This window comes from Grampus griseus (genome assembly GCF_964374135.1).
Source record: "Grampus griseus genome assembly, chromosome: 20".
In the NCBI taxonomy this organism is placed as follows: Eukaryota; Metazoa; Chordata; class Mammalia; order Artiodactyla; family Delphinidae; genus Grampus; species Grampus griseus.
This window is the reverse complement of record NC_139014.1, coordinates 16,449,158-16,461,681: the sequence shown is the minus strand read 5'-3', so window position 1 is coordinate 16,461,681 and position 12,524 is coordinate 16,449,158. Positions and strand designations below refer to the sequence as shown.

Sequence of the window (12,524 nt, the reverse complement as noted above, 5' to 3'; positions counted from 1 at the left end):
GGTGGCTAGTATTTTCCCCAACTGTTGAAAACCTGTTCAAAAGCAGGGCGGCTGTCTAGCTTCAGACTGAACAGGAAACCTTCCTTATGCCTAATTTCGGTGTCTTGTCTGGATGTTTCCCACACAAAACAACGCCCCAAACTAGTTTCTACTTTTAGCTCAACCTCAGCAAATTTCCTTAAATAGCACTACGAGCTTGGCCCCGCCCACATGCCCCTACCCAGTTGGTCCGAATGGGGTTAGTTCAAGCCTTTGAATTTTTCCGAGTTGATTGGCGGAGCAAACCGGAAATCTTTTTACTTTTTTGATTGGTCGTGCACAGCCTAGGGGCGGGGCATGTGGGCGTGTCTCGCCAGGACCCGGTGAGCTGTCATTGGAAGATTAAGCCGGCATTTCCAGAGCTTCGTGCCGTCGCCTAGGTCGCGAGGGGCGGGTGTCCTCCCTCCCCGGCTCCTATTGTCCTTTGCATTGGCAAGATTTGTTGTCACTCACGGAACCTCGCGCTCACTGGTACAAAAGCTCCAAGAGGCGACGGGTGATTGGTTGGTTACTGTTCCCGCCCCAAGCCTGTCGCCATTTCGCAGAGAGGATCAGAAATCCTTTAAAGGCCGCGGTATTGGTACCCGTGGTCAGTTTGGGGACCGGTGAGTCGCGGAGTGGGGAGAGCGGGTTGTGGCACTCAAGGCCTGGCTGGATTTCCGCACCGTCAGAGGTCGGGAAGCTAGAGAGCAGCGGGTGGCTTGCAGAAAAGGATCTTGTCCCTTCTCCGCCCTCGTGTAGGCCAGGGGCTGCGGGGATCGAGAGAGGCTTGGCTCGTCCGTCGCTGGGCCCTCTGCTCTCCCCGGGGCCCGGAGGTCGAGAGGAAGCGGACTGGCGGCTGGGCAGAAAGGACACTCGGACGCCTTCCCCGGGGACCCAGCGCGCGTGCCTGTCCGCTGCGCACGCCCACTTGGCCACCCGCTCTGGTTCGTGTCCTGGAGATCTCCACGCAGTTCTCCCTGATGGACAGCTGGTGCTTGTGGTAGGGGAGGTGAGCGTGCCAAAGAGGCGCCAGGGTCGCCGGCGTCTTCCAGAGGGTCTCTAGCAGCGCAGCGGGCTCTGGCCGCCTCTGGCAGATGAGTAGGAAAAAGAGGAAAAGAGAAGCAGGAGGGAAAACCTTGGAGGTGTGCTGTAGTTGGGAGGAGGAATCAAGTATTTGCTTCATAGGACATCTAAGTGGCAAGTACCTTCCCTCCCCCAGAATGTTCCTCACTGTTTTTTTCTAATCTGTGAGATTTATCTTTTTTCGGAAACGAAGATAAGGAATCTTTAGTTTTGTCGCCCAACAAGATTTTGAGTGCCATAGTGCATTGGACTTCTATATACTTTCTGTATGGCCCTTCTATGAATGATTAAAACATTCATCATTATTCTTTGGTTGTAGCAGTTCCCCTGTACCTCATTTATGTACAGGATAAATGCTCTGCTCTTTTTCCCAGGTCGTAGAATAAAATGGTGTGTGCTTAGACATCATCCATGAAGTTAAGCTACTGTAGGACACAGTTGAATTTCAGAGGTGGGTCTCTGGAACTTGGTGACCTCCCCTCTGAGGTCCCTAGGGTCCCAATGAATGGGAGATGGGCTGTCCTTATTCTGTCTTAACCCTGCTCTGCCCAGGAATAAAGTTTTCCTATGGTTAGCAGTTTAAAGGGAAACGAGGATTTTTTACTTCTCTTTGAAGGATCTTTGTAGACTTCCAGGAGCAAGGTTAGAGTTGTAGACAGTACAACTGGGAAGGGGCACAAGGAGATCTGGGTCGCTGGTAATCATCTTTTTTTGATTTGGTTCATGACATTTCACTGAACTGTACGTTATCATTTATGTTTATATGTGCGTGAATTGTTTCCAAAAAAGCTAAAAATAATTAAGAGTAAGGTGATGGTCGACACTGGATGCTATGGTGTCTCCTCTACTCTTTGCCTAGTTAATTTCTCTGTTAGCAGTGCAGTTTCCCAGTGCTGTATTTCCTCACCTCTGAAGTTTTTTAGGTTCTTTTCTGGGTCTTGATACTGTCTGCTAGCCAAAGGCAGCTACTGAATTTCTAAAAGGTGCTGATATTTAACCGGCCTGAAAGACTTTGCTTCACATCAGGTAAAATAAACTGGTTCTCTGCGTCCCGAGTTCTCCTTTCAGAAGTGTTAGTTGTGTCTGTTGTGACATTGCTTTCATACTTAAGATGACTAAAGCCTGCCACCATTGAGACTGTGCTTCACGTATCCCACTTGGATGCTGCAGTGGAAAAGAGAATTTTTTGGCAAGGCATCAAAAGGCTTAGTTGAGTTTCCCTGTGAAAACAAGATACTCTACTCCTTACTGGCCAAACTATACTTAAAATTGTTCAGTATTTACTAGGAGCCACCTCTAATGGAGACTTGTATTTCATGTATATATCTTGTATTTATGTTTCTATATCTCTGCAAAGAACAATTACTTGATTTGCCTTTCTTTTCCTTCAGGTCACAGAATTCAGTTACAATGGGGAACGTTTTTGAAAAACTGTTTAAAAGTCTATTTGGGAAAAAAGAGATGCGGATTCTTATGGTGGGTTTGGATGCCGCTGGAAAAACCACCATCTTGTATAAATTGAAGCTGGGAGAGATTGTGACTACCATCCCTACGATAGGTATGTTAACGACCTATGACAAGACCAGTTTACACTTTAGTATGTTATACTTTTACATACTTCTTGCATTATTGAATTTTTTGGGGGAAAATCTTGTCTGCCCCAAGAGCGGTTTTGAGGCCAAAACCAGGTAATATACAATTTCCTAATTGCTCCCTGGCATCTCTGGCACATTGCTAGGTTTACAGGGGAGTCATACGAACACATTTAGGTGGAACAAGTTTAACCCTATCTGCTTGGCCAAAAAAAAAAAAAGATAATGATTATTAAAATCCATCTTTCTTCCAGCTGGCTTTTCTAAGTGGAAGCATCTCTCCATACCAAGTATGTTCCTAGTGTTTAAAGGTGTAGTATGATTTTTTTTGAGCTGGTGGTCAAGTGAAGAATCTGATTTGTTCAAATGCTGGAGGACTATCTGGCGGTGTAGTTATTCCTGCGAACCAGCACTGTGTTTTGTCAGCTATTTAAGACTTTTGCAAAGGCAGGGGTTTTTTTTGTTGTTTTTTTACAAATTTATTTATTTTATTTTATTTTTTTTTGGCTGCATTGGGTCTTCGTTGCTGTGCGAGGGCTTTCTCTAGTTATAGTGAGCGGGGGCTACTCTTCATTGTGGTGCACAGCCTTATCATTGCGGTGGCTTCTTTTGTTGCAGAGCACAGGCTCTAGGCGCTCAGGCTTCAGCAGTTGTGGCTTGCGGGCTCTAGAGCGCAGGCTCAGTAGTTGTGGCGCACGGGCTTAGTTGCTCTGCAGCATGTGGGATCTTCCCGGACCAGGGCTCAAACCCATGTCCCCTGAATTGGCAAGCGGACTCTTAACCGCTGCACCACCAGAGAAGCCCCTCAAAGGCAGTTTTGACAGCACTTAGTCTGTGCCTCATCAGCTGCCTCCAGATCCAAACTCCTGAGCGAGAATAGCCTCCCCAGGATGGCATGTGAATGTCAGTAGTGTTCCGAATGTTGGATTAGGCACAGGAGCCAACGATCAACTTCCAACTTGGGCAGCTAGCTGCAGAGATTGCAGCACTTAAAGGAACAGGAAACCAGATGGAGAAAGTGTTCATACCCATAATTTTAAAAATGTTATTAGTCCAAAATGAAATAGCATAATTACTTGGTTTTCTCCAATTATAAAAATAATTCATGCTTCCATAATGTCATACATACAAAAAAAATCTAAACGAGTGTTAAAAAACACTGTGACTTTGGTGAATATCTTTGTGAAGTCATATGCATGCTGTCTTCCAACTTACTCTGCGTTAAACAATGTGTTTGGATCTCTTTCTATGTCATTTCCTCTCTGTGGAATGCTTTCCTGCCTTCTTTTTTACCCACCCTCCCCGCCTTTACGTAGCTAATGCCAGCTCATTCTCTCCCTCTCAGTTTAAGCATCATTTCTCAGGGTCGCCTTTCCTGATCCCTTGGACGGGTTTTCCCCTGTTGTAAGTTTCCATAGCAACCTGAACTTCTTAGTAACTCTGAGCACATTTGTCATTGCTTGCTCACTGTCCTCTTCCAAAAGTGTGAATAAGAGCAAGAATCATGTCTGCGTTGTTCACCACTGTCCCCAGGCGCCTAGCAAAATGCGTGACACATAATAGATGTCCAGGAAATATTTGGTGAATGAATTGGATACTGATTTTGTGGTAGATTGTTAAACTAATGGTGCCCAATGAATCATGCCACTCAGTAGCCATACCCCTGTGCAGTCCCCTTCCACAGTGGTGCTGAGCTTGGTTGGCCGTGTGACTTGCTTTGGCCAAGGGCACATCAGCAAATGTGATTCACACAAAGATTTGATAAGTGCTGTGTCTTGGGGTTTGTTCTTTCGGAACACTACCACCACCACGTGAGGAAGCTCAGTGCTCCTTGGGAATAAAAAGACCACCTGGAGAGAGAGACGTCCAGCCTAGCCCCCAAAGGACTCAATAGTTGAATGCATCTACAAGAGGAAGCCCAGGCAACCCACAGAATTGGGTAGGGGGGAAAATCATTGTTCTAAGCCACTATGTTTGGGGGCTTAATAATCAGTACAGATCAACATGAAATTTTAGTAACTAGATAGTATTCCATTATGTGGCTATATGTTTAACAAATTTCCAGTGATGGATGTTTAGGTTATGTGCAACAGTTCTATGTAAATGATTTTGAACTAAGCATCATTTAAAGATCAATCAGATGTGGCTGAGCTCACTAAAGAGACTGCGAAGGTACAGCCATGGAAACAGAAGAAGAAAAATGGGAAGCCAGGGAAGAGTTTCAAGGAGGGAGTGAGCAGTAGTGTCAGATATAAAATCAAATCACATAAAAACTGGAAAGCATTTGTCAGATTTATTGACATGGTGACCTTGCTGACCTTGGCAAAACCAGCGAAACACGGTAAAGTAGAACTAAGGTGTATTGGGTGAGAGCTGACAAAGTTGGCACAGTGAAGGTAGCTAAACGTCTTAGAGAAGTTTGACTTTAAAAGGGAAAATAGAGGGTGGTAGCGCGTGAAGGTGTGGAGTCATCTTTTTTGAAAGATGCAAAAGACTTAAACAGGTTGGAGATTTTGAAGGTTCCGGACAGCGTGGGTGAATTGGATCCAGCACATGGGGGGATGGGATTGGCATTAGCTAGTTGCCCCCTTCCATTGCTCCAAGAGGGAGGGAGAAAAGGGTGGGTGAAGATGTAGTTGGGTTTCTACAGTGTGTGGTGGGAAGTGGAAGCAGTCCCATTGATGGCTCCTGTTTGCTCTGAAGTATGCAGGAAGAGCTGCTGGGAGGGGAGGGGAGGGGAGGTGTGAGGAGGGAGGCCGGAGGGAGTGGAGAAGGTTGGAGACACCTGTCACAATGCATGGGGGAGAAAGCTGACTAACACATTCTGTTTTGTAAGCTATGGATCTTTGACCGGCAAGCTGCGTTGTAAATGAAAAGTACTGTCCAAATGTTAGCTGAAATTATTTCGAATTGTTGAACCAGGAGAAGTCTTCATTAAACACTTTCTCCACCTTCCCAATTTAGGTTTCAACGTGGAGACGGTAGAATATAAAAACATCAGCTTCACAGTCTGGGATGTTGGTGGCCAGGACAAAATCAGACCTTTGTGGCGACATTATTTCCAGAACACACAAGGTAGAGATTATCCAGTTCTAGCCTTGCAACCATTTCTGTTAAACGCACCTAAAGGTCGATGCTTGAAGCAAAACCTTGCGGCGCGCTGCTTTATTTGGACTGTCAGTCATTCCTTCTTTTCTGCTGACCCACTTACACTTACTGGGGAGGTTTCTTTTTGAGAAGTGGTCCCTGCCTTCCTTGAAAAAGTACTTGGGCGTTAATGCCTTATATAGGAATCTCCTCTTAATCCAGAACAGTTAGAAAATGGTTGTTCTAATGAATTTCATCTTTTGGTTAATTGAAAGTTGTATGTGCCTTTGATGAAGTACCAATTTTTGAAGAACTTGAATTCAGTACACTCTTTTAAACCTGTGGAGAATATTTGAAAATCATCCCTATGGAGAGAAAGAAGTGAACAGGGATGGCTGGAATCCCAAATCCCAGCATCCTCTGTGGCCACAGTGCTTCCCTACTGCGCTGTTATTCTACAAGTGCTGGAATAAGCATGAATATCCCAGATCATTACCTTATTTCCTTATCACTGGTTTCTTAAAATTTGGGGTTTTAACGTGTCCCAGTCCCCTATCAATCTATTTGAGTTTTTTTCATTGATTGTATTTTGGATAAATGATATACCTTACAGAGTATCACCTGTCAAGATATCTGTAAGCTGTTCATATGGTTTTTACACCCTGATTCTCACGTAGAATCATAACCACCTGGCATCTACATACTTATTTTAGAATTTATTCGGACTCTTTTAATTTTGAAGATTCTACTACCTATGGTGTTTTCATTGCATGTGTTTCATAGTAAAGACCCATATTTATTGATATTTTCAGATCAAATACCCGAGTCGACTGTCCCTTTATATTTTGTATCATTATTTTAGGTATTACCTTTAACACTTAACTCTATTTGTACTTATTTCCTTAGCCTATAGATTTAGAATGTCTTTCCTCAAAATAGAGCGTTTATCTTTTCTTTTTTCAGTTTTGTTAGTGGAAAATTTAAAGCAAAAAAGGAAGAGGATACTTAACAAATCCCCACGTACTCATCACCCAGCTTCAACAGTTATCAGCGTTTTGCCCAGAGTGTGTTACAGCAAATGCCAGACATGATGCCTTTTATTCATACATCCTTCAGTGTTTATTTCAAACTGATAAAGACATTTTTAAAACATAATCTCCATGCATTATCACACTTCCAAAATTAACATTCTTTCTTTAGTATCTGGTACCCAGTCCTTATTCAGATTTTTCCAGTTGTATCAAATACGTCCTTTTCACATTTGATTTGTTTGCGAAGGAATCAAAGTTTACACGTTGCCTTTCATTGTTACGTCTCTTTAGTTGTCTGCTACTCTCCAACAGTTTATCCCTCCATTTTTTTCTGTCATTCCATCTGAGTCTATTAAGCTGAAATCCTTCTAAACAAAGAATCCCTTCATCAGGTATTTGCTTTCTCTGAAATATAGTTTATATGAGAAAGGCAGGAAAAATGTTTAATTCTTTCCCTTTATTGATTTTTAGAGAAACAACTCGATACCCTAGCAACCTTCCATGATGACTCTTAGATTTTTATGTCTTTGTGTTTCAATCCGTTGCAGACAATATGCTTTTTGATACTCAGAGTGTCCATTTAACCTGGATTGGCACTTGCCATATTGGTCAAACTATTGTAATTCCTCACCAGTGATAAAAGTAGAAAATGTGGGTTTGAACCACAGCTCTGCTATGAAACCTTGGGAAAGTTAGGTAATCTTTCCTGTCTCGATTTCCTCATCTATAAAATGGAGGTGAATACCTACTGTGCCGGCCTTCATTGGATTGGACTAGAGCACACTGAGGAGTGCAATCTGCTGTACTCAGTGTCCTGATTCAAATGTTCATCTCATCCAGAAACACCCTGCCACACACACCCAGAATACTGTTTGACCAAATGTCTGGGCACCCTGTGGCCCAGTCAAGTTGACACATAAAATTAACTGTCACAGAGTCCAAATTACTAGAGGTTTTTTTGTCCTCATTCTCAGGCAGGGTTCCCTTTACCCACCTTATTAAGAGTTGTCACACTCAGTCACCAAGTAGAAATGCCTGTTTGTTTTCAATCTTCTATTTATAACAAGCCTAATTTTTTTTTTTTTTGCTGTCCCTGAAAATCGCATAATACTAAAGTGCTGCCCACATTTTTCTGTGGATGTATAGTTCCCTGGGCTTGTGGTCATAATTAACGTGGATGAGAAGGATTACTACATTTCTCTTCTCCATGCCCCTTCCCTATGCCAAAGGGAAGGTGATTTTTATTACAGAAAAATTCATACTTTTTCCTTTCGTTTTTATTTTATTTATTAATTGGCCTACAATATTATGTTAGGTTCAGGTTACTACATGGTGATTCAATATTTTTGTGCATTACAAAATGATCACCATGACCCTCTAGGTCCGTCCTATTGCTGCAAATGGCAAGATTCTTTTTTATTTAATGGCTGAGTAATATTTCTTCCTTTTACTCTTCACATATTAGAAAATCCTGTTGGCTTCTCTCCAAACTATATTCAGAATTGACCACATCTCCACCACTGCCCCTCCAGTCCCCTGGACCCCAGCAGAGCTGCCTAAATGAGCTCCTTTTCACTCCATTGACCCTTTAAGGTCTTCCTCACAAAGGAGTCAGAGTGATCCAGTTAGAATGTGAGTTATATTACATCAAAGGAGTCCTATAACAAGCCTAATTTTATTGAGTTTCAGTAACTCCTGCTGTGATGGTGGAGAACTAACTGGCTGTATTCTAGGACCTTGTGGTGGGTGGTTTAGACGCTTCATGAAATTAGCAAATGGTGACTTTTGAAGAATGGATTTGCTGTCTGGTGGGTCCAAACACTTCAGCCATTAGTAATCTTGCATGTTGCCCCTATTTTTCCTGCCAACTTCCCAACAGTCAGGCTGTCCTTTTTATTTTTTAATTTATTTTTATTTTTATTTTTGCAGTACGCGGGCCTCTCACTGTTGTGGCCTCTCCCATTGCGGAGCACAGGCTCCGGATGCGCAGGCTCAGCGGCCATGGCTCATGGGCCCAGCCGCTCCGCGGCATGTGGGATCTTCCCGGACCGGGGCATGAACCCGTGTCCCCTGCATAGGCAGGCAGGCAGGCAGGCGGACTCTGAACCACTGTGCCACTAGGGAAGCCCCAGGCTGTCCTTTTTAATTTAAATTTTCTTCTCCCCACTTCTAAAAACAAATTACAGCATACTATTCATTTGTAAATTTACCTTTTCTAGGTTTTCTTAGTTCAGAAGTGTAGTCAGTCTGATGGCTAGGTTCTTTTGTTTCTCACATAAGGATCTAAATAAAAACAGTATAAAATGGGACCTAATATTTATAAACCTTTCTTTCTATTAGAAATGGCAAAGGGATGATATGTCAGCTTCCACCCTGTCAGTTTTGCATTGGAGACTAAGGATCTCCTCAAATTTCAGGATAAGTTCAGGAACTTACTGGCAGCCTGTCAAATCTTTGGGGGGGAGTTTTGAATGTTTTCCATTTTTTTGGTCTGATGTGATGTAACAGACATGACTTTGAGTCTCGTGTAAGCCCCAGACATTCAGAAGCTGTGGGCACTCCTGTCTGCCAGAGTGGGCTGCTCCAGACAGCTGGTCAGGCAGCTGTTGGGTGGGCCTGGGAAGCACAGAGGGAAAGGGCCGAGGGCCAGCACAGATTTTCCCTCCTAGACATGGTGGTGCGATCTCAGTGTCAGAAGGAACCCAGAGGTCCTCTCATTCCACTGCCCTTCCCGTCAGCAGAATCCCTTCTGCAGTGTCCCCACAAGTTGCCACTTAAGCTGGGCACAAGCATCTTCAGTGACAGGCACGCTCCTGAGGCAGCCCATTGCACCTGCATTTCTCTTGACTCCGTATCGCCTTGACCTCCTGTAATTTTACCCACTGATCTTCCATCTCCTTACAAGTCGAACCTCTCTTTATGTCACAGCTTCTAGATATTTGAAGACAGCTGTCAGTCCCCTCAATGAATCTTTTCTCCAGGCAAAATATTTCCAGTTATATAAATTTGTTTTTCATATGTCATGGTATCTAATTCCTTTGCCATCCTAGTCATTCTTTGTCCCTCCAGTTCACTTGTGTCTTAGAGTGTGGGGTCCAGCACCAACCACATAACATTCCCAGGATGTTCTGACGGACGCACTGTAGCATCGGCTTTTTGTTGCCCGTATTTTAGAAACTGAGCTGCTGTCACTACTGTTGATACAGCCTAGGGTCAAGTTAGTTCTTTTGGCAGCCACTTCCCATTTTTGTCTCACAGAAGGCTTATTGTCAGCTAACCATCCAGTTGTTATTACGATTAATGTCACGTGGACTACTGCTAAGAGAGTCTTTTGCATCCTGTGTCTGGAGTGTGTGCTGGATCCCTCCTGGGCACCTCCTCTGAGATCCTATTGGCCCCGCCTCTACCTCCAGCCAATGTGGCAGTGACCAGATCTGAGCAGGTTTCAGCCACCTTTCCTGAGATACAGTGTGGTGGTCCCTTTCTCTGACCTGTCTTTTGCTTCCTGGGATTCCTCTGCTGCTGTATAGTGTGGGATGCTGGGAAGACTTCTGATACCACTACCTGGGGTTGGGCCATACGTCACAGGTTAAGGGCACAAGACTCCCTCACTTCAGACACCAGCTGGAAATTCGGAACTCCCCAGACCACCCTCACTTCTTTCCAGCTGTCTGCAAATTTGGCAGTTCCAAATATCCCCTCAGGTTCAATATTCGTTAAAACAACTCACAGGACTCAGGGGAGCGCTATACTTACAATTACAGTTCTGTTATGGCAAAAGGATACAAATGAACCAGCCAAAGGAAGAGCTGCATAGGGCGAGATCTGAGAGGTACTACCCACAAAGCTTGCATCGTCCTCTTCCCATGGGGTCAGAATGCATTACCCTTCTGGCACATCGCTGTGTGACATACGCAGAGCATTGCCAACCAGGGAAGCTTATCTGAACTTGGATGTCCATAGATTTTTATTGGGTCTTCATCATGTAGGCATGATGTAGAAATGAAGTGATTAAAAATAAGCCTAACCTTTTCTCTCTCTATTCTTATTATTGTTAATCTGGTGAAGGGCTATGATGCCTCTGAAAAAGGCTAGTTGGGTGTACAGGAGGCTTCCCAACTCTAAAGATTATATATCCTTCTGTATTGATTGCTTTCGGTGAAACCACATGTGTAAGCAGGGAGACGCTGTAAGGATATAAACAGCTGCCTTCCCAGGTTCAGATTACTAACACACTTGTGCTTTCTTTCTAGGTCTGATTTTTGTGGTCGACAGTAATGACAGAGAGCGCGTCAATGAAGCCCGAGAAGAACTAACCAGAATGTTAGCCGAAGATGAGCTCAGAGATGCAGTTTTATTGGTGTTTGTGAATAAACAGGTATGTTGCTGGCTTTCCGAATCCTGGGACTGAAAGGTACTGCCAGCTGCTCACTTAAAAACAGAGATATCTAATTAGCTGCCTGCCTTCCTCTCTCCTGTCCTTAGCCTTTCTCTCCACCTCTTTGTTAACATGTCTTAGATTCATTCACTCGCTCAACAAATATCGACTGAGCATTTACTAAGATCTAGGCATTGTTTTAGGTATTGGTGATATAGATATAGCAGTAAACCAGACAGACAAAAACCTGTGTTCATGGAGTTTATGTTCTAGTGGGAGGAGAGTCAGTCAATAAACCACAGGTAATATGTCTGGGGGGAGTGTCGTGGAGGAGGGGGCAGATGCGGGGAAGGACTAGAATGCCTCTGTGATAAGGGGACATCTGATAAGATGACACCTGAAGGCCGGCAGGAAGGCAGCCAGTGCAGCTGGGACGGGATTGGGGATGGGGGGAAGCAAAGGAGGAGATGAGATTGGATCATCTGGGGCTATCCTTGGGGCAACTCGGCTTCTGTGTAAATATAACCAAAAACAGTGAAAGAGGAGTAGGAGGAGGTTGTAGAAACATCCAGCCTCAGGAAGCTGAACTAAGCGTGGAAAAGAAGGCAGAATCCCGTGGAATGTACCAGCCTGAGATAAACCAGGGGCATGTTTTGATGTGTGTCCCCGCACTTTCTCCTCCATGCGTACATTCGTTATGTAATCGAGATCTTACTGTTTGGACAGTGTTGCATCCTGTTTTGTCCCTTTATTGAAGGCATTTTCTCTTGTCATCTAGCCCTTTGTAAACATGGTTTTAAATGGTGGGTGGATCATCATTCACTCGGCCATTAGATTCGATGTCAGTTTGAAGTTCACTAGTGAACACAACGGACTTTCATAAAAGAAAATGACATTTGTTCTTTTTAATTATAAAAGCAGAACATGCTCATGGTATAAATATGCAGACAGTTCACAATATCAAGTGAAACATTCTAGCCCCACTCTTCAGGGTAAAACATTGTTAAATGTCTTATATTCCTTTGCAGAGATAAAACTTTCTGTGCCTGTATGAGCAGTTATATGATTGTATTCATATTTAAATTCTGGAGATCATATTCTGCATTCTGGTTTTTTTTTATATAACTTTTTTTTCCCCCAAATGTATTTATTTATTTATTTATTTATTTATGGCTGTGTTGGGTCTTCGTTTCTGTGCATGGGCTTTCTCTAGTTGTGGCAAGCGGGGCTCACTCTTCATCGTGGTGCGCAGGCCTCTCACTATCGCGGCCTCTGTTGTTGCAGAGCACAGGCTCCAGATGCTCAGGCTCAGTAATTGTGGCTCACGGGCAC

At 43.9% G+C, this 12,524-nt stretch overlaps 1 protein-coding gene across 6 annotated transcripts in view; it reads left to right on the top strand.

Moving 5' to 3' along the window:
- Positions 1 to 562: 562 nt before the first annotated feature.
- Positions 563 to 12,524, top strand: part of LOC309838508 (ADP-ribosylation factor 2) — a 59,136-nt gene continuing 47,174 nt past the window's right edge. For 2 of the 6 annotated variants that reach the window (XM_082679621.1, XM_082679616.1), the window contains exons 1-4: positions 652 to 1,030; positions 2,496 to 2,662; positions 5,661 to 5,771; positions 11,068 to 11,192. In XM_082679621.1, the coding sequence (XP_082535747.1) occupies positions 2,515 to 2,662; positions 5,661 to 5,771; positions 11,068 to 11,192 (384 nt within the window). In that variant the 5' untranslated portion in view covers positions 652 to 1,030; positions 2,496 to 2,514. The other 4 variants (XM_082679619.1, XM_082679620.1, XM_082679618.1 and 1 more) reach the window with 4 other exon arrangements.